Here is a 22,777-nt window from a genome sequence, read left to right as displayed (position 1 = left end):
ACATTTTAGGAATAAGGGGCCAAAAAGGGCCCAAATAAGCATTTTCTTGGTTTTCGCACTATAACTTTAGTTTAAGCGAATAGAAATCTATGAAATTTTGACACAAGGTTTATGACCACAAAAGGAAGGTTGGGATTGATTTTGGGAGTTTTGGTTCCAACAGTTTAGGAATTAGGGGCCAAAAAAGGGCCCAAATAAGCATTATTCTTGGTTTTTGCACAATAACTTTAGTATAAGTAAATAGAAATAAGTGAAATTTTAACACAAGGTTTATGACCACAAAAGGAAGGTTGGGATTGATTTTGGGAGTTGAGGTCCCAACAGTTTAGGAATTAGGGGCCAAAAATGGGCCCATATAAGCATTATTCTTGGTTTTCGCACCATAACTTAAGTATAAGTAAATAGAAATCTATGAAATTTAAATACAAGGTTTATGACCATAAAAGGAAGGTTGGGTTTGATTTTGGGAGTTTTGGTCCCAACAGTTTAGGAATAAGGGGCCCAAAGGGTCCAAAATTAAACTTTGTTTGATTTCATCAAAAATTGAATAATTGGGGTTCTTTGATATGCCAAATCTAACTGTGTATGTAGATTCTTAATTTTTGGTCCCGTTTTCAAATTGGTCTACATTAAAGTCCAAAGGGTCCAAAATTAAACTAAATTTGATTTTAACAAAAATTGAATTCTTGGGCTTTTTTGATATGCTGAATCTAAACATGTACTTAGATTTTTGTTTATGGGCCCAGTTTTCAAGTTGGTTCAAATCAGGATCCAAAATTATTATATTAAGTATTGTGCAAAAGCAAGAAATTTTCAATTGCACAGTATTCAGCAATAGCAAGAAATCTTCAATTGCACAGTATTGTGCAATATCAAGAAATTTTCAATTGCTCAGTATTGCGCAATAGCAAGAAATCTTCAATTGCACAGTATTGTGCAATAGCAAATATTTTCAATTGATTGGAGTTATCTTTCTTTGTCCAGAATAGTAGTTGAGTCAACTTAAATCATTGTTTTATACAATATACAATGTATATTCACTTTTACTACCAACTGATAAATTAAAACAATCTTTACCATTCAGTGATAACAAGCACCTTTTGTTACATTTTAATATTTTATGATGTATTTAAATGAGTAGTTATTGTTGCAAACTCCATTAGAAATTTGAATTGAGATCAGTTTTGGAAAAAGGGAAAGGGGGATGTGAAAAAAAGGGGGGGGGGGGGGTTTAAATTTTTCTCATTTCAGATTTCATAAATAAAAAGAAAATTTCTTCAAACATTTTTTTGAGAGGATTAATATTCAACAGCATAGTGAATTGCTCAAAGGCAAAAAAAAAATTTTAAGTTCATTAGACCACATTCATTCTGTGTCAGAAACCTATGCTGTGTCAACTATTTAATCACAATCCAAATTTAGAGCTGTATCCAGCTTGAATGTTGTGTCCATACTTGCCCCAACCGTTCAGGGTTCAACCTCTGTGGTCGTATAAAGCTGCGCCCTGCGGAGCATCTGGTTAATATTTGGGCCCGGTTATCAAATTGGACCACATTGAGGTCTAAAGGGTCTAAAATTGAACATTATTTGATTTCATAAAAAATTGAATTCTTGGGGTTCTATGATATGCTGAATCTAACCATGTACATGTATTTAGATTTTGGATATTGGACCATAATAGGTAAATGTCCAATTTAAAATTTTTTAGTTTTTAAGTTTAAGTTCTTAGATTCTGTGTCAGAAACCTATGTTGTGTCAACTATTTAATCACAATCCAAATTCAGAGCTGTATCAATCTTAAATGTTATGTCCACACTTGCCCCAACTATTCGGCAACACTCCTTTTGTGCCAATTACTGTTTTTCAGGGGTATCACTTGCGCCAAATTTTTTTTCTTCAAATGTATCAATTGCGCCAGTTTTCGGAACTCATTTGCACCAATTTACCTGAACACATATTGATCGTACATATTAAAGATGAATACATATTTAGTATCATTTTTGTCTGAGTGGAAATCTTGCACATATACATGAGACAGACCCACAAAAGTTAGAGTGTCAAATACTTCGAACAGCATGCAAAAGAAAAGGTACAGAAAATATATCCGAAAGACTAGCTAAGATCATATGTTCGGAGCTATTCCATCATGAAGAGGAACATCTACAGAAAAATGACTTGAAGTCCATAAGACAGTCTATGTACAGAGAGAGCAGATAACTGTACCCTGCCAAACCAAAAAGTTCAGTAGAATTTCACGAAATTTTAAGTGAGTTAGAGTGATCACAAATAAAGAAGAAGAGTTTGTTTTAGTAAATGATATTGAAAGTGGCATTGTTATTCTCGGTTGTGAAGCTAGCTTGAAGTTTCTTTGTATGCGGGGCAGAAGATGTGTTTGCTGATGGAACATTTAAGTGTTGTCCGAAGTATTTCCAGCAATTGTATACAAAACATGGATTCAGGAATGGACATTTAATTTATATTCCACTTTTAGATTGCCTTTTGCCTTCCAAATCAGGAAACTGTAATATAAAAATGTTTTCTTTGTTTAAGGAATGTTTTTCTTTAAATTGGCACAATCGTATATTTTATTTTTGGCGCAAATGATACCATGTAATTTTTAAACAGGTGGCGCAAACGTAGCATTAGAGAAAAAAAGTTGTGGCGCAAAAGGACGCATTTTTGGCGCAAACGGATCTCTCCCAACTGTTCAGGGTTTGACCTCTGTGGTCATATAAAGCTGTGCCCTGTGGAGCATCTGGTTTTCTATCCTTTGAGCAAAGCTTTGATAATTGGCATGTTGGTACATCACCTCAATATGATGTGATTTGTAACATTGAAGATGATCTTTAGCCTTGAATTTTGACTTAGATTAGTGATTTCCATAGATTAAACGGGGATATTTGTTTTCATCCACTTAAAAGAGTTCACCTAGTTATCATACTATGATTCATAGCTAAATTATACATCAAACATATAAAATATGAAATTTGATCGGTCAGATTTAAATGATGATCCTGTTACGAGTAATTCTTTTGTGTCATTTATTCTGTCTATATTTTTGATATTGTTTAAAACTAAAAGCTTTAAACTTAATGTTTGACATGTTTTTTTTTTTTTTTAAATGAGATACATTTCAATCTTTTTATATTTTTACATGACAAACTAGATGTATTTTTTTCAAGTATCAACAACATCACACATTGTATGGATTAATGTAGGAAGTGACCATCACAATGACCATAACTTATGTTGTGAATGGAATGAGGTTTTATTGTTATAACATCATTCAGGTCATAAATAAAATAAATTTTACTTGAAATGTATCTCTTTTTACCATGCACTGGTGCTAAAAAAAGTGAATCAATTATTTATAAGAACTTTGGTACTGGTTTATTTGTTGTAGTCTCAGTATGATATATCCTTGTCTTCAAGAGATAATTCATCAAAAGTCAATTTGATTTTGTATATGTTTGATTTTGATGCAACTGATGGGGCATTGGGACTTATAATTACTAAAGTATACAAACTGACAGATCAGTAATCAACATTAATCATAAAATAATAGCTGACAGCAGTAACTAGTCATTTCTATATTTGTTTACCGTATTGATCCAGACAATATTGCAATAACTGGTCATTGTCTTTGATGTTTTATTGTCTGTTTTTGAATGACAGACAAAAGACATTTCAGTTGGGACAAGCCTCCATTGATTTTATAGCCTGACAAGTAGCCGTTAATATCAAAATAACTTATTAGTTATAAATCTCATCATTTTAGGTTTTGTTTATATTGTCAAAATATATATAATTTCCATAAAATGTTTTTGCTTTGATGTAATATTGTTTGTTGTTGTTGAATATATACCACTTAATGGAGCTACTGTAAACTTTAATGATTTCTTGTACCAAGTCTGGCTATCTGGATCATGCTTAAATTATAGAAAAAACACAGGATATGGGATAACCATCCATGACTTAAAAAATCAGTATGTGCACAGCATAAAACAGTTAGAAAAAAACACCCCAAAAAAGCATAGAAACAGCACCATTATTGCTGTTCTTCATCTCAAAGTCACAGTGTCAGAGGCCTTCAACACTGAGCAAAATACTCACTTCACTGCAAGTTTAAGACGACCCCCTGTTAGCACCCAGTTTTGAGTGGAATTCTTAGGAATATAATTTGGGAAGACTTTGTAAGATGAAACACCACCCAATTGGACTGATTTGTTTTTTCTAAAGATTCTCCATGAATGATATAGGTTAAAAATATATACATGTAAATGTGGCATAATTTAATTTCATTTATTCCTGCTGATATCATTAGAAAAAGTAGAGAGTGGCACAATTGATACCTTTCAAAACTGTAATATTTGGTGCAAATTGATTATGCCAATTATACATCTATGACATATTTTGTTACCATGACTTGTGGTGTGATCTTGTATGATGAAACTAGAAGCTGTGTAATTTGATATAATATTGTCATGATAGGTGTCTCCAACATTGTCTTGCATTTAATTGCATTTATGCAGCACATTTACCTATAAAATATTGATTTACAGAAAGGTTAACCAATAACAAAAAATTATAATCTTTTATAGAAGCTAGATATTTTTTTCCTAAATTATTAGCGAGAAAAATATTAATCAGCCATTTCTTACGGAGTATGTGCTATTTAATAAATGCCTGGTAGACACAAAAGTTCTCTATCTTGCAGTAGATGTTTAATTTATTTTTATGATGAGTTGCTATTAGTGACCACATTAAGCATGTTATAATATTTTAAATTATGAAACACAATTAACCCAATTATTTCATCATAATTCATGGTATAAAATTTACTTAAAGCCCCAGTCCCACTAGACCACGATCGCACCACGCTCACCGCGATCTAAAATAAATTTAGATCGTGGTGAGGTCGCGGTATGAGCGGCATGAAAATGTAAATTTTCGTTGCTTTCACGATGCTACTACGTCCTCTCTACGCTTCTACAAAGATCCCGCTACGATTATACCACGTTCTCACCGCGCTTATTCTGCGACCTCACTACGCTTATCAAGATCTTTCTACGCTCTTCACGTTCTCACTACGACCATACCACGAGTTATCCGATTGCAACACGATCTTGCTGCGATTATAACACGTTCTTACCACGATTATACTACGTTCATAGCGCGATCTTACTACGTTCTCAGCAATAACGTCAACATCGTGTTCCATATCAATACAGTTCAATTCCTTCTGTCTCTGATTAAATCGTAGATTTCTCGGAAACAATACAGTCATGCCACCAAAATCTACCAGTACACGTGGGCATGGTGGTATGAGTTGATGTAGAGGCAGATGGAGCAAAGTAACGAATCCTGATCAAGCAGAGATGTCGGACCGACCAATCCAACCTTAATTACAACATATAGGAAGATGTGGTATGAGTTCCAATGAGACAACTCTCCATCCAAGTAACAATTTATAAAAGTAAACCATTATAGGCCAAGGTACGGCCTTCAACACGGAGCCTTGGCTCACATCAATCAGCACGTTATAAAGGACCCAAAATATTACTAGTGTTAAACCATTTAAACGGGAAAACCAACGGTCTAATCTATAAAAACGAGAAGCATGGTTGAGCCGTTAGAGCAAATGGATAATTACATTCAAACAAACAAAATCTAGGGAGTTTTTTTATATATTTTATGTGAAAATGACAATGAGAATGATGGTTGTAGTGTGAACGTAGTCAGGTCGTAAGAAGTGCGTGATGAGGACGGCAAGGGCGTGCTAGAATCGTACTATGGTCGTGAACAGCGTGGTATAGTCGTAGTGGAAGCGTAGTTGGGTCGCAGTGAGAACGTGATGGTCGTAGTCAGGTCGTGATAACGTCGCTGTGCGATCGTAGCGCAGTCTCTCCGAATAGAATCACGCTTTCGCTACGCTCTCGCTGCGATTGTACAGCGACCGTTGCGATCTTACTACGATCTTAGTGCGCTCTCACTACGCTTCTACTACGACCTGATTTCGCCACGACCGCACCACGATTGTTTTGAACATGTTCAAAGTTGGCCACGCTCTTCACGATCTTGAAGACCTCACCACGACCGTGATACGACCTTACTGCGATCTACACGATCGCACTACGATCATCAAAATTTGCATTTTTTTCACAGATCGTAGTGCGATCGTGGCCTAGTGGGACTAGGGTATAAGTTGGTCCCAATTAATTAATTTTGCATTTTTAATTATCATAAAATTTTGACAAAAATAAGAAAAATTCTAAAAAGTTGAAACACACTCTTTATTTAAAAATATAATTTGATTTATAGCCTGATAGCTGTTTGACTAAGACTTATTTTCAATCATTGAGAAGCTTAAATTAATATTTCTTTAACAATAAAACATGATTAAAACATTCTGCTGTTTATTACAGAGTTATCTCCCTATAGTGTTATGTACCACCTTGAGTAATAATTCATTCATGCTGTGCTCTATTCTGTTTATTACAGAGTTATCTCCCTATAGTGTTATGTACCACCTTGAGTAATAATTCATTCATGCTGTGCTCTATGCTGTTTATTACAGAGTTATCTCCCTATAGTGTTATGTACCACCTTGAGTAATAATTCATTCATGCTGTGCTCTATGCTGTTTATTACAGAGTTATCTCCCTATAGTGTTATGTACCACCTTGAGTAATAATTCATTCATGCTGTGCTCTATGCTGTTTATTACAGAGTTATCTCCCTATAGTGTTATGTACCACCTTGAGTAATAATTCATTCATGCTGTGCTCTATTCTGTTTATTACAGAGTTATCTCCCTATAGTGTTATGTACCACCTTGAGTAATAATTCATTCATGCTGTGCTCTATGCTGTTTATTACAGAGTTATCTCCCTATAGTGTTATGTACCACCTTGAGTAATAATTCATTCATGCTGTGCTCTATGCTCATTTTAACTTGGTAGGTGTTATACTTGTCTACATCATTATACCAAGCTTAAGTTACATGGTAGGTGTAAAATGTTGACAAATATAATGCCTAGCTATGTGAAAATTAGCATAGAACAAGACGTTATACAATTAATTATTGTTTCAAAGTAGACCTACAAGAAACTTTTAAAACTTTATTGATTTAATGCAGGCAAAACGTTACAGGAAACCAATCCTTTTCATGAAAAAAGAAGAAGATACAATCAGGAGAAACAAGACATCTTCTAGATAACCTTACTTGGTATCAATATTTAATGTAGACTGGTAGTCCATATAATGCCTTTGATATACCATTAAAAAAAACAAGTATTCATCATATTAATTTTTGTTGCCAAAAAAATAGATTTTTGATTAAATTGTGATGTTCAGTGACTGTTGAAGTATACATAGTCTTTTGTAAAGTCATTGTGTATCTGTATGATGTGCTTTGAACTGTATTTGACAGAATTTTTCTTTATTTCTAGGGGACTCAACAAACAGGGATACCAATGCAAAGGTATGTTTATGGTACACAAGCAAAGCAAAAACCAAACACGAGCAAAGCAAAAAAAAACAAACAGAATAGGTCTAATTTTAATTTGATTTGGACCCCAGTTATGATTTGTTCAGTTGTGGTAACATATGGGCTTTGTTAAGGGGTCAGCTGAAGCCTGCCTCCAGGTACATGATTATCTTGCTTTGTTGAAGACACACTTCTGGCTTTGGGCTGTTTTCTACTTTTGTCAGGTTGTTGTCTCTTTTGACACATTCCCCATTTCCATTCTCAATTTTAATTTGTGAATGAATCAGTTGTCAAAAGATCAGTCTGGTATTACTCGATTTATTTCACTTGACTGGGCGGAGTTTAACCGGATCGCTCATAATAAGCCAGTCCATCTATAGATAGGTGTTTTAGGATAAACTCATCAATGAAGTGTCCAGCAATTGTTTTGTAAATTCCTTTGATGACACTGATAGGTGATTAGAAATCAGTAATAATTATAACGGCAATCATCCTTATCACACACATCTTCAAACAGACTGTCCTTATGCAAATTAAAACATAAGCTCCGCCCGATCAGTTGAAATCACATTAATAGTAATAATATACCGCCATCTTTGAAGATCTAAATATATGCAGGTTAGATTAGAAAAATATATGATCTAAAAAGACGGCATCAAATCAGACAAAGTTTAAACACTGTGTTATATGTAAAATTTAGGTATAGGTAACACAAATACTTAAATCAGTATACTTGTGAAGCTTTTGCTTTAACATTTGTTCACATTTTTATGCCCCTATTATAGCAGTGGGGGCATTAAGTATTATCCGTGTCTGTCCATCCATCTGCCAGTCCTTACTGTCTGTCCTGTTTGTCTGTACATTGTTGAAACTTTCTTAAAGGCTCCATTGAATAATTTGTTTAAATTTATGTTTTAAGTTAGATACATTTTATCCATCCTTCAAAAAAAGGACAGAAAGTATATCTTATCCTTGCACATAAGACAGGGTGATTTTAAAATAAATTCTAATGTGTTTTATTTTTTATTTTGTAGTTTGCAATTGTGCAGTTCACAAGAAGTGCCATCATCAAATATTGGGAACCTGTCCTGGCAGTGCTAAGGATAGTAGGGAAACCAAGGTCAGTATTATAACTGTGTAACAGACAGCAATCCTTTGCAAAATAGTCAGGCTGTATTTAAAAATCAGGTTTTCGTGTATATGAAAATAAAAACAGAATTTGCAACAATGCTCTAGGAAAGAAGCATTATTTATTTATTTTTCATGGAGTTTTATATTATGAAAATATTCAATGCAATTGTAATTTAAACTAGAGAGACCACTCAGTTTAGAATTTTCCTCAGAGTTCTGTATTTTTGTTATTTTATTTTTTTGGAACCAGTGACATTTTATGCATATTTTTGAGTACAAATATTTGTCTTTACAGATGATGTCGGAGAGATTCAACATAAATGTTCCACATCGATTTAAAGTAAATAATTACATGTCTCCGACATTCTGTGATCACTGTGGCACCCTGCTGTATGGTCTGTTTAGACAAGGTTTAAAATGTGATGGTAAGGATAAAAAATTACAAAAACAAGATTAGAATTTATTTTGATAGACTTTTACTGATAGTTTATATACTTACATATTTCATACACAAGTAAATATTCCAAATCGGTAGACCAAAGTTTAAAGAAATTTTTATTATTGCACCACATATAATGAAATAAGAATGACTGAATATGTCCTATTGATGAAACCTGGTTGCAACTTTGCAGTGCTTTTTTCAGTTGACAGAGATATAAAGAATAAAACATGGGAAAGCATACGAACTCTGCACCTACTTCAGACACCAAAAAATGATATTTTCATCTGTTTGTAAGGCTTGCCATGAAGAAAGGAACCATACCAGGGTGTCTGATATTCTTAAATTTGTTGCTTGACTGACAAAGGTTACATAAAAAAACCTACCAAATCTTAATCAAAACTTTATAACAAATATGTCTAAATAATATTGTATTATCATCAAACCAAGAGAATATATGAGACATTGAAACGATTGTTAATCGTTTATCATACATATCAATGAGTATATTATTGTAAAGTTCATCTTTTAATGATTGAATTCACTTTTTTATAGTGTGTGGTGTAAACTGTCATAAGAAATGTGAAAAATTGATGCCAAATCTATGTGGAATCAATCAGAAAATGTTGGCAGAAAAATTAAATGAAATTAGAAAAATGCCAAGTCAAAAGAAAGGCAAGACAGGCATGTCAAATAATACATCAACTACTAGTGTGAGTATTGTAATAGATATTCAACTATGTGTCATTAATAGTTCAATATACGTTTCGTCTGTATATATGCAAACAGATTAATCAGATATTGGATAGATATCCATCTTACATATAAAATTAGATAGGTATCATATTATTCCCTTTTCCCACTGAATATGAAAGGCAGGTTAATATTGCATGAGTTTAACCTACATGTTAATCACAACAAACTATTTCCATTGAATGTATTCCTAAATTATATTGTTTCTCAATATTTTTGTTTTTGGAGAGTAGTTTGCAGCTAAGGGAGAAAAGAAATATGATTAGATTTTTTTTTAAGAGAAAAAAGCTTTTAAGGGAATAAAAAACATCTGCAGCAAGGTTTCACTTTCACTTATCTTTTTGCCATTTAGGGATCATTATCAAAAGAGTAATTTATCATTATAATTAAAAGTAAGATTATTCTGAACAGAACCAATAAACTATACTTTAATGTTTATCAGTAGTAGAACCATTAAAATCTATTTAAATCCTCTTGAGAACGTACTAGATAATGCTTCCTTAGTTTTCCAATGTTGAAAAAAAGTCATGAAATCTTTGCATAAAACATTGGCCAGGGGGGTCTTTTTAAACAGTAAAATATTTTATTATGGGTAAGATAGTTAAATATTTGGAATTTCTCATAAATGTCAAAGGCAGTTGGTATCAAACTTTTTAAACATTAGATGTAGGATTGTTATACCAAGGCATGTTACTATTGTTCCATTGGCTAGTCAGTGTGACCTCTCAGGAGAAGACAACTCTACAGTGCAGGAGATTTATTCCTCGTCTTTTATGTATTTTTCTGTTTAATTGATTTATACATGCCAATTTAAATAGGAAGTTAATAATTTCAAGACAAAAAATTGTCTCTGCAGTTTTGTTATATTCAAGACTTTAGTTTTCCTTAATTAAATATGCGTATGTTTTAACTCTACATAAAGTTAATGTTGTACTGCATGGAATGTACTTCCCTATGATGTAATGTGTTATTTGAGACTTATGTTTATTATAAAACTAACACTAATTTGTATCAAATTCTTCAAATTATATAATGTAGTAATAATAGCATGTTTGTTTGTCATGCATGATTCAATATTATCATAGTTGCATCATTGAATTGCAGGTACATGTACCAATGCGAAATGGTAAATCTGGGAAAGGATCAAAGTCCTCACACGTAAAGACTACACTTTTGTTCTTGTAGTGAACCTTCAACAGCTTTAGGACCTTTAAAATTTCATGTTTCTCAAATCTTTGCTCATTTTAATTGATTTTGTTTCTTACATCATCATTAACAATGGCAGTTACTTCTTTTATTTGAAAATATCAAAAATGTGTATGGGGGAAAATCTCTTATAAATAAGTAAAGAATTTTTTTTCTTTTAAAAAAAAATCATAGAATTAGTTACTTGCTCAAATATGATTTTTAAGGTTTGAGAGACAAACAGAGATGGCCTGAATTTTATTCCTTTTAGTAATTGACAAAATCACCTCAATTATTGGTCATTGAAAGTCTTAATTTTAGTTCCTAGGATAGTCACATTTGTTGTTCCTATGATAGTTGCAATTCTTGTTCATGGCATTTGAACAAGGATTGAAACAGAGGTAAAAAGCAAGTTGTAACATGAAATTTATTTTATAAATTTTGGTTACAATGCTTTCACCAGTGTAAGACTTGATTTAACAACCATTCTTCTATGAGGAATGAGAGAATTAGTTTATGAAGATCCTTCAGATTAACATTATTGGGACTAATCATTTTTCCATTGTTCAAAATTAAAGGACTTTTTATAGCTTTAAAGTTTAACAATTGATCACATCTTAAACATTTTCTCTTTTTTTGTCTTTGAATTTACACATAATTAAGATTTTTTTATAAATTCGTTTGAGCGATTTTGGTTGAAATATTTTTAACCACTGTCTTTTCCCAATATCCATATATGGTTTGTGTAACTGACTTTGAGTGAAATTTTGTAATGCATCTTATTTTATTTAGGAAAGGCTTTGTGAATGCATATGGTGCTTCATTAACCTTATTTGAAATGTTTGACCTATTTGTCAGAATTCGTCATCATTAATATTTCATGCATATTCATTTGAAATTAAGTGAGCTGGTTTTATCAGAGAATAACAAGAGTGTCAGTTCTATGTGGTTATTTTGGCACAAAATATTGTTTGCAATCTTGCTAGATGTGTATTAATAATGTATGCCCTTTATATAATCAATTCTTCCTGTATCATTTATAATCATCTTGCTTTTTCTTGTGCAATGCATTGAATGTTTTACCAAGTATTCTACATATCTGTCAGTATTTTGTATTTAATTCATACAAATACACTTCTGATTAAACATTCTTGAATCTTTGTTTTTCCTACAAATATTTTAAAACATTATAATTTCTTCACATACATTTCCTATAAAAAAAATCAAGAGGCATTCTAATCTCACCATGTAATACTATTTTCTCAAACACGTATTAAGAGTATCTCAAAATCGATTACAAAGTTAAGATATTCTAAAATAATTTTTATGTATGGTAAATTTTGTGTTATTAGTTTTCCTTGTAAATGTTCTGTAAAAAAACATTGTGAATTTTTGATTGAAAATCATTATTTATAGAAAATATTTCAATTTGAATCTCAGCAGTTAATATAATACAATGTAGTTAACATGTTATTGGAAATCAAATACAATGTATATCCCCTTTATATGTGCCTTAAGATGAAACAGTCCTGTAGTCTTTTGAACAGTATAGTTTTTCCTTATTCCTGCTAAAGAATTCTTTCCATTTCTTTCTGTAATTGATAGTCAATAAATTAATTAGAGTCACAGATCATCAGCAAAGTTTAAAGCATATAATAATTGTGATACGTTTTCATGTTCAATGCATATCAAATTCCATTAATATATTACATGTATTACATACAATTCTTGCACATAATGGCCATGTGTGAAATTTTTGTCACATTTTTCTCAAGAACTGTGACTCAAAGCCTAACATGAGTTTACTTTATACTTGTACCTTTTTAAATCATTATGAGAAATATCTACAGGAAAATAACAATTTATCAGACTTTAAGCTAGTCAGTTGAAGAAAAAAATAGTTAGAAAAGTTTTTGAGAGACATTTTTGAAGTTAGCTTTGAAGTAAAAATTAAAGAAATTTCTATTGTTTTTTCAGTTGAACTCTGATGGAAAAGAAGATGAAAGTTCTGATGACGAATATTTAGGTTATGACCAGATTTGGGGAAAAGAGGGTGCTCCACACCAACCTCCAGGAGGCGGACCTCCTGGTCCACCCAGGAAGAAATTTACTACATCCGATTTTACATTCCTTAAAGTTCTGGGTAAAGGAAGCTTTGGAAAGGTATGTATTAATAGCCTGTTATTGATGTTAACCTTCATGTCATGCCAGTGTTTTAAAGGAACAGTTAATACAGTATGAAGAAACTGATAATTATAAGAGCTCAATTTGTGAAGGCACCTGCTTTTGAGTGTATACTTAAATGTTGAGAGGGTAATATGATGCAATAAAATTAGACACATAAGAAATAGTTTTCATAGCATCCCCCTGATAGAAGAGTCATTCCACAAAAATGATGAAAGGGAGTGGAAGTTTTCATACGCCCAAACCACCCTGCAAACTATTATTTGTATATGCTGTAGTAATTTGATTCTTTAATTATCATGCTTATCATGCATACACAATTTATAGATCATGCCTTCCAGCATTCCCCTACAGCTCCATCTGTTGTAAGGCAATTAAAACTGGAAAATGCTTTTAGGAAGGGGATCATCCTGAATTCCCAGAAAAATTAAGCACTCTTTTTCCATGTCCCAATAAGTGTAAGTTATCGCAAAATAAAGGCTACATCCAATGTCACCAAATAAATCCTTCCACTACTCTTAGATAGTATAGAATTTAGTTTCTTGATTTGATTTAATTTTTTGTGTTTTAACACAACTTTCATGCACCGCATTTAATGACTGACTAGTGATTACAGTAGTTTCTTGTATATGAACCTCAAAATTTCACTGTTCAGTGGTCTTGATCTGGTTTCTGGTTTTGTTCACATCAAAAATATTATTTTCAGGTCATGTTAGCAGAACATAAAGGAAAGAAGCAGTATTATGCTGTGAAGGTGCTAAAAAAGGATGTAGTATTAGAGGATGATGATGTAGAATGTACAATGATAGAAAAACGTGTTTTAGCATTAGGTTGCAGCCATCCCTATCTGACACATTTACACAGTACTTTTCATACCCAGGTAATTATACTGACTGATTTTCTTGAGCCGCATCTCCTCCCAAACCATACAAAGTCGGAAATATTTATGATATGAGGTATAAATGTAGTGTTTTGTACTTCCTAAATTTGTCTTTGAAATTTTTTTTTGGGAGAAAATAACTCAATTTGGAGACCATATTGATCCGTGTGTTATACGCTTTCATGCATGCTCAGTCAGCATACTAATTGTGAAATTAAAAAAACTCTTTGTTTCAACACTTGCCCAATTGTAAATATAAAAAAGAAGATGTGGTATGATTGGCAACGAGACAACTGTCCACAAGAGACCAAAATAACACAGAAATTAACAACTTTATGTTCACCGTACGGCCTTCAACAATGAACAAAGCTTTTGCCGCAAAGTCAGCTATAAAAGGTGATTTTGTGGGCATCTTCTAGTTATGTTGTAATATGTTAAAAAGAAGGCGGCTACTCTTATTTACCTTTTTTAAAAAGCTTTCATGTTTGATTGATTTTGTTCTCGTCATGTCTTCATTCCATTTCATAGCTATATACCAGAGAATGTAACAAGAAATACTAAGTACATTTAATTTTGGTATAAAAAAGAAAAGTATGTATTAAACCCTAAGTGTATAGTTTATAATATCAAATGAAATAGAAATGTTATTATATTTATGGCATTTTATTAACTGCTTGTATTTCATTGTTTTTATATGAAAAATATATTTTCTATACCCCTGACAGTTAATGTTATTTTATTGAAATTTTTATGTTGCTATGGCATTTGAAAAACATGCTTATTTGTAATAACTTTGAAATTAAAGACAATCCTAAAATCATTTATAAGATCAAGGTCTTATGTTTAAAACAGTATAATCAAGAAATAACTTATACTGAGAAATATAATATTCATAACAAAAGTCTGGTCTCCAAATCTTGAATAATATCAGATTTTTTATGTCTAGGAAAGGTGTACTCTTCAACTTTGTACTTTATTTGGCCTTTTCAACACTTTTGGATTTGAGCGTCACTGATGAATCTTTTGTAGACGAAATGCACGTCTGGCGTATATACAAAATTCAGTCCTGGTATCTATGATGAGTTTATTTACACCAAAAAATAGAAATAATCCTGACCTTTTTACAGCAAATCAGACCAGTACAAATCAGAATGGCTGCTTTATATTGGATTTCAAAAGTCAAAATTAGAATTCAAGTGGGAAATTGGTGGACATTTTTTGAATTTTGTGTTGTTTTCATGTTTGACTAAAGAAATCTATTAAGCTAAAGCCAGCCTCTGAATGCAGGATTTTTGTGCTGTGTTAAAGACCCATTGATGGCCTTCAACTGTTTTCAGCTCTTTGGTCGGGTTGAAGTCTCTTTGACACATTCCCCATTTACTTTCTCAATTTAATACTAGAATAAGCTTCCTGTGCATTCTTAATTGATATTGTTAATGCAATCACAGAAACAAGATTTTTCAAGTTAAGTACATGTATATGTATTATAGGTCATGTAACATCTTTCCAGAAAATAATGATTAGTAAATATAGCAATAGATTCATCCTAAAAAACAATTTTCATTGTCAAACAGCAATATAGACTTATGTTCTTCTGTTTGGTTTTATGTAAAGCTAATGCTAACATCATATAATCGAGCAGCAAAATTTACAACTACACTTTCAAAAAAGTAAAATGCAATTTGTATTCACTGACGTATATCAACAATTTCTTTTTCAGTGCATCTATTAGGACAGGGGCTTATAATAGGATAAATATTGTTAACAGATTTTTTTGCACTTTCAACCCAATTTTAGTGTATTAGAGTTAACTATATTAAACAGAACAAACTATAAGGGTTCATATTTTCAAGCGTCATTAGCTGTAAGACAAAATATTAATTTTCTTTTTTTTGAATGTTACGTAATAAACCATCTGTGCTTATCATTTTTCAAGACTCATTACGTTGGTGACTTGCGTCATCTGAACCTGGAATAATTCTGATTGTAATATCACATGGTCTACCCTTTGATAAATGCCTTTGGACAGCATTTTTCTTTTTATTGCAGTTTATTGTTACATGCACTATCTGTTTTAATATATTACATGTGGTGGAAAAGATTTTTCTTATATTGTATTTACTCTTTTGTACATGTATTGGCAAATTATGTTGTTTTCTCTATCTTCATCAAGCAATTTTTTTTTCATTACAATTTTTGTTAATTGTATGGTTTGATTTCCCAATATTGATGGATAATCTCCATGATATAGCCTTTTTGTGCCAATGTGGTGTAAAGCAGTCACCAATCAATCCATCATATATTGATTTGGTGAACAGTTTCTATTGAATTTATTTTTCTGCAATGAAAGTTATTGCTTATGAATATATAAATACACATTTTCCCATTTCAAAACATGTTTACAACCACCAAGCTGTACATTGTATCTTGAAACTAACAGCCAATAGTTATATTAAAAAACTGTCTTATATCTTTGCACTCTAGACATTCCTGTTTGGTTATTTGGCATACAACTATTGACCCATGATTTGAAATATGTGATCATCTTTGACCCAATGTTACATCTGAAGGCTCAAAGGCACAATCAATCTGTAAAATCATATATGAGTAACATCCAAGTTTCCAATAGCTTAACTCAAGCTGAAAGCCTTTAGGTGTTCGTCAAACTTCGTGGATTATAGTTCTAGGTTAAAGAATTGCATATGAAACATTTGATGAATGACTTATTGTAATGATGTAAATTAATTTTCTTTTGCAGGGTCATTTATTTTTTGTAATGGAGTATTTAAATGGTGGAGATTTAATGTTTCATATACAGCTGTCAGGGAAATTTGAATTCCCTAGAGCACAGTAAGTATTTCTGATTTCAGAACAAATATCTCAAGTTATCAAATTTCTTCTTATTTTTTTTCAGCTCAATATGTTGCCATCTCTTTGTAAATTATTTTCTTAGTTTTAACACATTTGTTTATTTATTATGGATTGAGAAACAAGTTATTGCAACTGATATTAATCCCTTTACACTTTGGGGGTGCAACTGCTGCCTTGTAGCATCATTAGCCTGCTCTTTTTCGAAATCTACAAGGTTGTCTTATGTGCAAGAGATATGGACGGACTATCATCTTTTCTCAAGACCAATTCTTTGTCCAAATAAAAATACACTTTGTCAAATGTATCCTTAGGTTATCACGAAATGAAGTTTAGCTTTCCATCCCATTGTGAGATACCAATAAGTTATTAATGAGGATTGTGACTGTTCGGTTGCGAAATGATCAAACTCCAGTTAAATGAAGTAAATCCCAAAAGCATATAATTTTCAATCATCCTTTATAAGTATGGCACATGGCTTTGCAAGTCTTAATTCTTTTAAAATTAAAAAAAGTAAAAACAATATAGTTATTGGAGTCCAATCTAAACAATTATCATATATATTATGAGCTGCAAAATTGTTAATCATAGAGATTTCTTATGGAATTATTGATATTGCTAATTTTGGAATTCCTTGGTGTGTTCTCTCTTTGATGTTTGACACTTGTCCATATATTGTTAATGAGAAATTTCTATCATCACATCTCTGTCAGCAGAATAACTAATTATTTATATTACTCTGGTTTAATAGTCAATTAAGGGCATACTTATATACAATAACCGGGGAGGTAATAGAGTTGTTAATGTAAAAGGTCATTTTTTAGCTCACCTGGCCCAAAGGGCCAAGTGAGCTTTTCCCATCACTTGGCGTCCGTCGTCCGTCGTCCGTCGTCTGTCGTCCGTCGTCTGTCGTCTGTCGTCCGGCGTCGTCCGGCGTCGTTAACTTTTACAAAAATCTTCTCCTCTGAAACTACTGGGCCAAATTACACCAAACTTGGCCAAAATCATCATTGGGGTATCTAGTTTAAAAAATGTGTCCGGTGACCCGGCCAACCATCCAAGATGGCCGCCATGGCTAAAAATAGAACATAGGGGTAAAATGCAGTTTTTGGCTTATAACTCAATAACCAAAGCATTTAGAGCAAATCTGACAACTTGTAAACTTGTGTAACAGGTCAAGATCTATCTGCCCTGAAATTTTCAGATAAATCGGATAACCTGTTGTTGGGTTGCTGCCCCTGAATTAGTAATTTTAAGGAAATTTTGCTGTTTTTGGTTATTATCTTGAATATTATTATAGATAGAGATAAACTGTAAACAGCAATAATGTTCAGCAAAGTAATATTTACAAATAAGTCAACATGACCGAAATGGTCAGTTGACCCCTTTAGGAGTTATTGCCCTTTATAGTAAATTTTTAACCATTTTTCGTAAATCTTAGTAATCTTTTACAAAAATCTTCTTCTCTGAAACTACTTGGCCAAATCAATCCAAACTTGGCCACAACCATCTTTGGGGTATGTAGTTTGAAAAATGTGTCCAGTGACCCAGCCATCCAATCAAGATGGCCGCCATGGCTAAAAATAGAACCTTGGGTAAAATGCAGTTTTTGGCTTATAACTCAAAAACCAAAGCATTTAGAGTAAATCTGACATGAGGTAAATTTGTTTATCAGGTCAAGATCTACCTGCCCTGAAATTTTCAGATGAATTGGACAACCCGGTTTTGGGTTGCTGCCCCAGAATAAGTAATTTTAATGAAATTTTGCTGTTTTTGGTTATTATCTTGAATATTATTATAGATAGAGATAAACTGTAAACAGCAATAATGTTCAGCAAAAAAAGATTTACAAATAAGTCAACATGACTGAAATGGTTAGTTGACCCCTTTAGGAGTTATTGCCCTTAATAGTCAATTTTTAACCATTTTTCGTAAATCTTAGTAATCTTTTACATCTTCTCCTCTGAAACTACTTGGCCAAATTACACCAAACTTGGCCAAAATCATCATTGGGGTATCTTGTTTAAAAAATGTGTCCGGTGACCCGTCCAACCATCCAAGATGGCCGCCATGGCTAAAAATAGAACATAGGGGTAAAATGCAGTTTTGGGCTTATAACTCAAAAACCAAAGCATTTAGAGCAAATCTGACAGGGGTAAAATTGTGTAACAGGTCAAGATCTATCTGCCCTGAAATTTTCAGATAAATCGGATAACCTGTTGTTGGGTTGCTGCCCCTGAATTAGTAATTTTAAAGGAAATTTTGCTGTTTTTGGTTATTATCTTGAATATTGTTATAGATAGAGATAACTTGTAAACAGCAATAATGTTCAGCTAAGTAAGATCTATAAATAAGTCAACATGACCAAAATCGTCAGTTGACCCCTTAAGGAGTTGTTGCCCATTTTATTCAATTTTTAACAATTTTCACTAATTTGGTAAATTTTTGTAAATTTTTACAAAATATTTTTCACTGTATCTAAAGGTCCAAGTTTATTATAGATAGAGAAAATTCTAAGTACCAAGAATGTTCAGTAAAGTAAGATCTACAAACACATCACTATCAGCAAAACACAATTTTGTCATGAATCCATCTGTGTCCTTTGTTTAATATGCACATAGACCAAGGTGAGCGACACAGGCTCTTTAGAGCCTCTAGTTGTGATTTACTGGTAAAAGATGTATGTTTCCACTTATTTTAATCATTAGTTTGAAATACTGTAAATTGAGAAATATTCATATTCATGATATTGCGATGTTTTTATTATTGTGAAAAATGTGACAGTGTTAAAATCGCAATATAAAATTTAAACTCCAATTTTGAAATTTTGTATATGAATTAACAGGATTGTTCTCAATATTGCAAAAAATTAACATCACAATAATAAATGCACTTAATAATTACTGAGTTTACAGTAGTTGTCCAAATGACCAAAAAATATTTAAAAAAGCGTAATTTTGAGTAAATGTCAACATTATTTATCTCTTAAAAGAGGGACGAAAGATACCAAAGGGACAGTCAAACTCATAAATCTAAAACAAACTGACAATGCCATGGCCAAAAATGAAAAACACAAACAGACAAACAATAGCACACATGACACAACATAGAAAACTAAAGAATAAACAACACGAACCCCACCAAAAACTAGGGGTGATCTCAGGTGCTCCAGAACGGTAAGCAGATCCTGCTCCACATGTGGCACCCGTCGTGTTGCTTATGTGATAACAAATCGGGTAAATAGTCTAATTTGGTAGGTCACATTTATAATAGGGAAGAGGATTGTAGTTACGACGTAAGGAACATATCCGATATCATTTGTAAAACGGTTATTCCATAACGGTCAACCAACTTAAAATTTACGAAAGGGATGATTTCAACTTCACCATTTGGAACTCTTGGTTTAATAGCTTCCTTGTGAGCAGCAACCCTCTATCAAGAAAATCATGATAGGAAATGCAAGCACTGGAATATCGTATCAATTGGGATATATATACCCTGTATGCAGGTGCTGCTGGAATGTTGCTACTTAGAAATGGAAAGTTCACAATTGGAAAGCTGAAATCATCCCTTTTGTCGTAAAGTTTTGTTAAAGTAGCAGATAAAGGTTTATTTATATACCAGTGTCCAATCACTACGAGGTATAAACTATCAGTTACCCTTAAGAGGAAAGGATACAGTGATAATGACTTTTATATAGCTAATAATGGTCGCACATCGCTTTTTTGATGCCTTTGTTTCAATATGTAAAGTAAAACATTTAATATATATATAAATGACAATAAAGAAAACTTTTGTATTCTTTATTTATCTTACAGCATTATATATTCTCTATTATATTTTCATTTGGATTCAGATTACAAAGTGAAGAGTATCACCATATTAAATATGCTGATGCCTTTGTCTTTTGTTGCATGAAATTAGAAGCTAGAAAACATAGCTGTTGTAAAAGCAAATCATCAGAAATTGGAAAGTTGTCAATGAGAAACTAATTTCTTTCCATGATTTTGATTATACTTTGAATTCCTTTCTAACAAAGAGGAACATTGTTATTGGTGTTATTTTACTCTGGTTTTTAGATATTCTAAATATAGACTACTGACTGATTGGAAAAAAAGGTCAAGTGAGCTTTTCTCATCACTTGGCTTCTGTCGTCCGGCATCCGTTGTCCATCAGCCGTCGTCTGTAAACTTTAACAAAAATCTTCTCCTCTGAAGCTGCTGGGCCAAATTTAACCAAACTTGGCCACAATCATCATTAGGGTATCTAGTTTATAAAATGTGTGATGTGACCCTGCCAACCAACCAAGATGGCCGCCATGGCTAAAAAAAGAACAAAGGGTTAAAATGTAGATTTTGGCTTATAACTCTGAAACCAAAGCATTTAGAGCAAATCTGACATTGGGGGTAAAATTGTCTATGAGGTCAAGATCTATCTGTCCTGAAATTTTCAGACAAATTGGACAACCTGTTGTTGGGTTGCTGCCCCAGAATTAGTAATTTTAAGGAAATTTTGCAGTTTTTGGTTATTATCTTGAATATTATTATAGATAGAGATAAACTGTAAACAGCAATAATGTTCAGCAAAGTAAGATCTACAAATAAATCAACATGACCAAAATTGTCAAGTGACCCATTAGGGAGTTATTGCCCTTTATAGTCAATTTTTAACCATTTTTCTAAAATTTTAGTATCCTTTTAAAAAATCTTCTTCTCTGAAACTACTGGCCCAAATTTAACAAAACTGAATTGTATATCAGGTGAAGATCTAACTGCCCTGAAATTTTCAGACAAAACAGACAAACTGTTGTTGGATTGCTGCCCCAGAATTAGAAATTTTAAGGAAATTTTGCAGTTTTTGGTTATTATCTTGAATATTATTATAGATAGAGATAAACTGTAAACAGCAATAATGTTCAGCAAAGTAAGATCTACAAATAAGTCAACATGACCAAAATTGTCAGTTGACCCATTAAGGAGTTATTGCCCTTTCTTTATACTAATTTTTTTTAACAATTTTCAAAAATTTTTAGAAAATATTTTCCACTGTAATTACTAGGCCAAGTTCATTATAGATAGAGATAATTGTAGCAACTAGAATGTTCAGTAAAGTAAGATCTACAAACATACCACAATCACCAAAACACAATTTTGTCATGAATTTATCTGTGTCCATTGTTTAATATGCACGAAGGTGAGCGACACAGGCTCTTGAGAGCCTCTAGTTTGTTAATGGTAATTTTTTTGTAGGAATTTATGAACTACAGATATATAGCAATTAATGGATAGTTTGTTCTTAATTCCACTATTAAATTTGACACCAAAGGGACAATATTGGCCTAAGTGAGGATAGCAGGCTTAATTCTGATTTACATTTTATAAATTGAATTTAAAAAATAAGGAAATGTGGTGTGATTGCAAATGAAGTGAATGTTAGCAACTGTAGATCACCATACGGCCTTCAACCATTGTCAACTAAGATCAAATCCATTATCTCACTATTCTAATGAGAAAATCAGGGATTGATTTATTAGGGGAAAATATATAATGAAAAACAAATCTGAAAAACAGCAATGTTAATATTATGTATAGATTCCATTTAAATGGTTCAGATTTTAAGACTGAATATACACACAAAAATGAAAATCAATATATTTCCTCTATTTTCAGATTTTATGCAGCTGAAATATGTTTAGGATTAGAATTTTTGCATTCCAATGGTATAATTTATAGGTAAGTGATGAAATTGAAGTGTGTTCAATCCAATGGCAGTTGGATTCCAAGGTTTTTGCATAATTTATCCAAATGATTTCACAAATTAATCCTGCTTGTTTATATAGTTGTACTAT

General features: G+C 32.2%; 1 protein-coding gene across 4 annotated transcripts in view; it reads left to right on the top strand.

The window, feature by feature from the left end:
• LOC143069265 (protein kinase C delta type-like) overlaps positions 1-22,777 on the top strand; it is a 77,818-nt gene that overhangs the window by 46,829 nt on the left and 8,212 nt on the right. For 3 of the 4 annotated variants that reach the window (XM_076243810.1, XM_076243820.1, XM_076243828.1), the window contains 9 exons: positions 7,452-7,483; positions 8,524-8,609; positions 8,916-9,045; positions 9,615-9,772; positions 10,917-10,970; positions 12,975-13,160; positions 13,888-14,061; positions 16,820-16,911; positions 22,599-22,661. In XM_076243810.1, the coding sequence (XP_076099925.1) occupies positions 7,452-7,483; positions 8,524-8,609; positions 8,916-9,045; positions 9,615-9,772; positions 10,917-10,970; positions 12,975-13,160; positions 13,888-14,061; positions 16,820-16,911; positions 22,599-22,661 (975 nt within the window). The remainder of the gene's footprint in view (positions 1-7,451; positions 7,484-8,523; positions 8,610-8,915; positions 9,046-9,614; positions 9,773-10,916; positions 10,971-12,974; positions 13,161-13,887; positions 14,062-16,819; positions 16,912-22,598; positions 22,662-22,777) is intronic. The other variant, XM_076243836.1, reaches the window with a different exon arrangement.

Source organism: Mytilus galloprovincialis, chromosome 1, assembly GCF_965363235.1.
Source record: "Mytilus galloprovincialis chromosome 1, xbMytGall1.hap1.1, whole genome shotgun sequence".
Lineage (NCBI taxonomy): Eukaryota > Metazoa > Mollusca > Bivalvia > Mytilida > Mytilidae > Mytilus > Mytilus galloprovincialis.
Note: the sequence above shows the minus strand (reverse complement) of the source record. Positions and strands in the feature narration are given on the sequence as shown.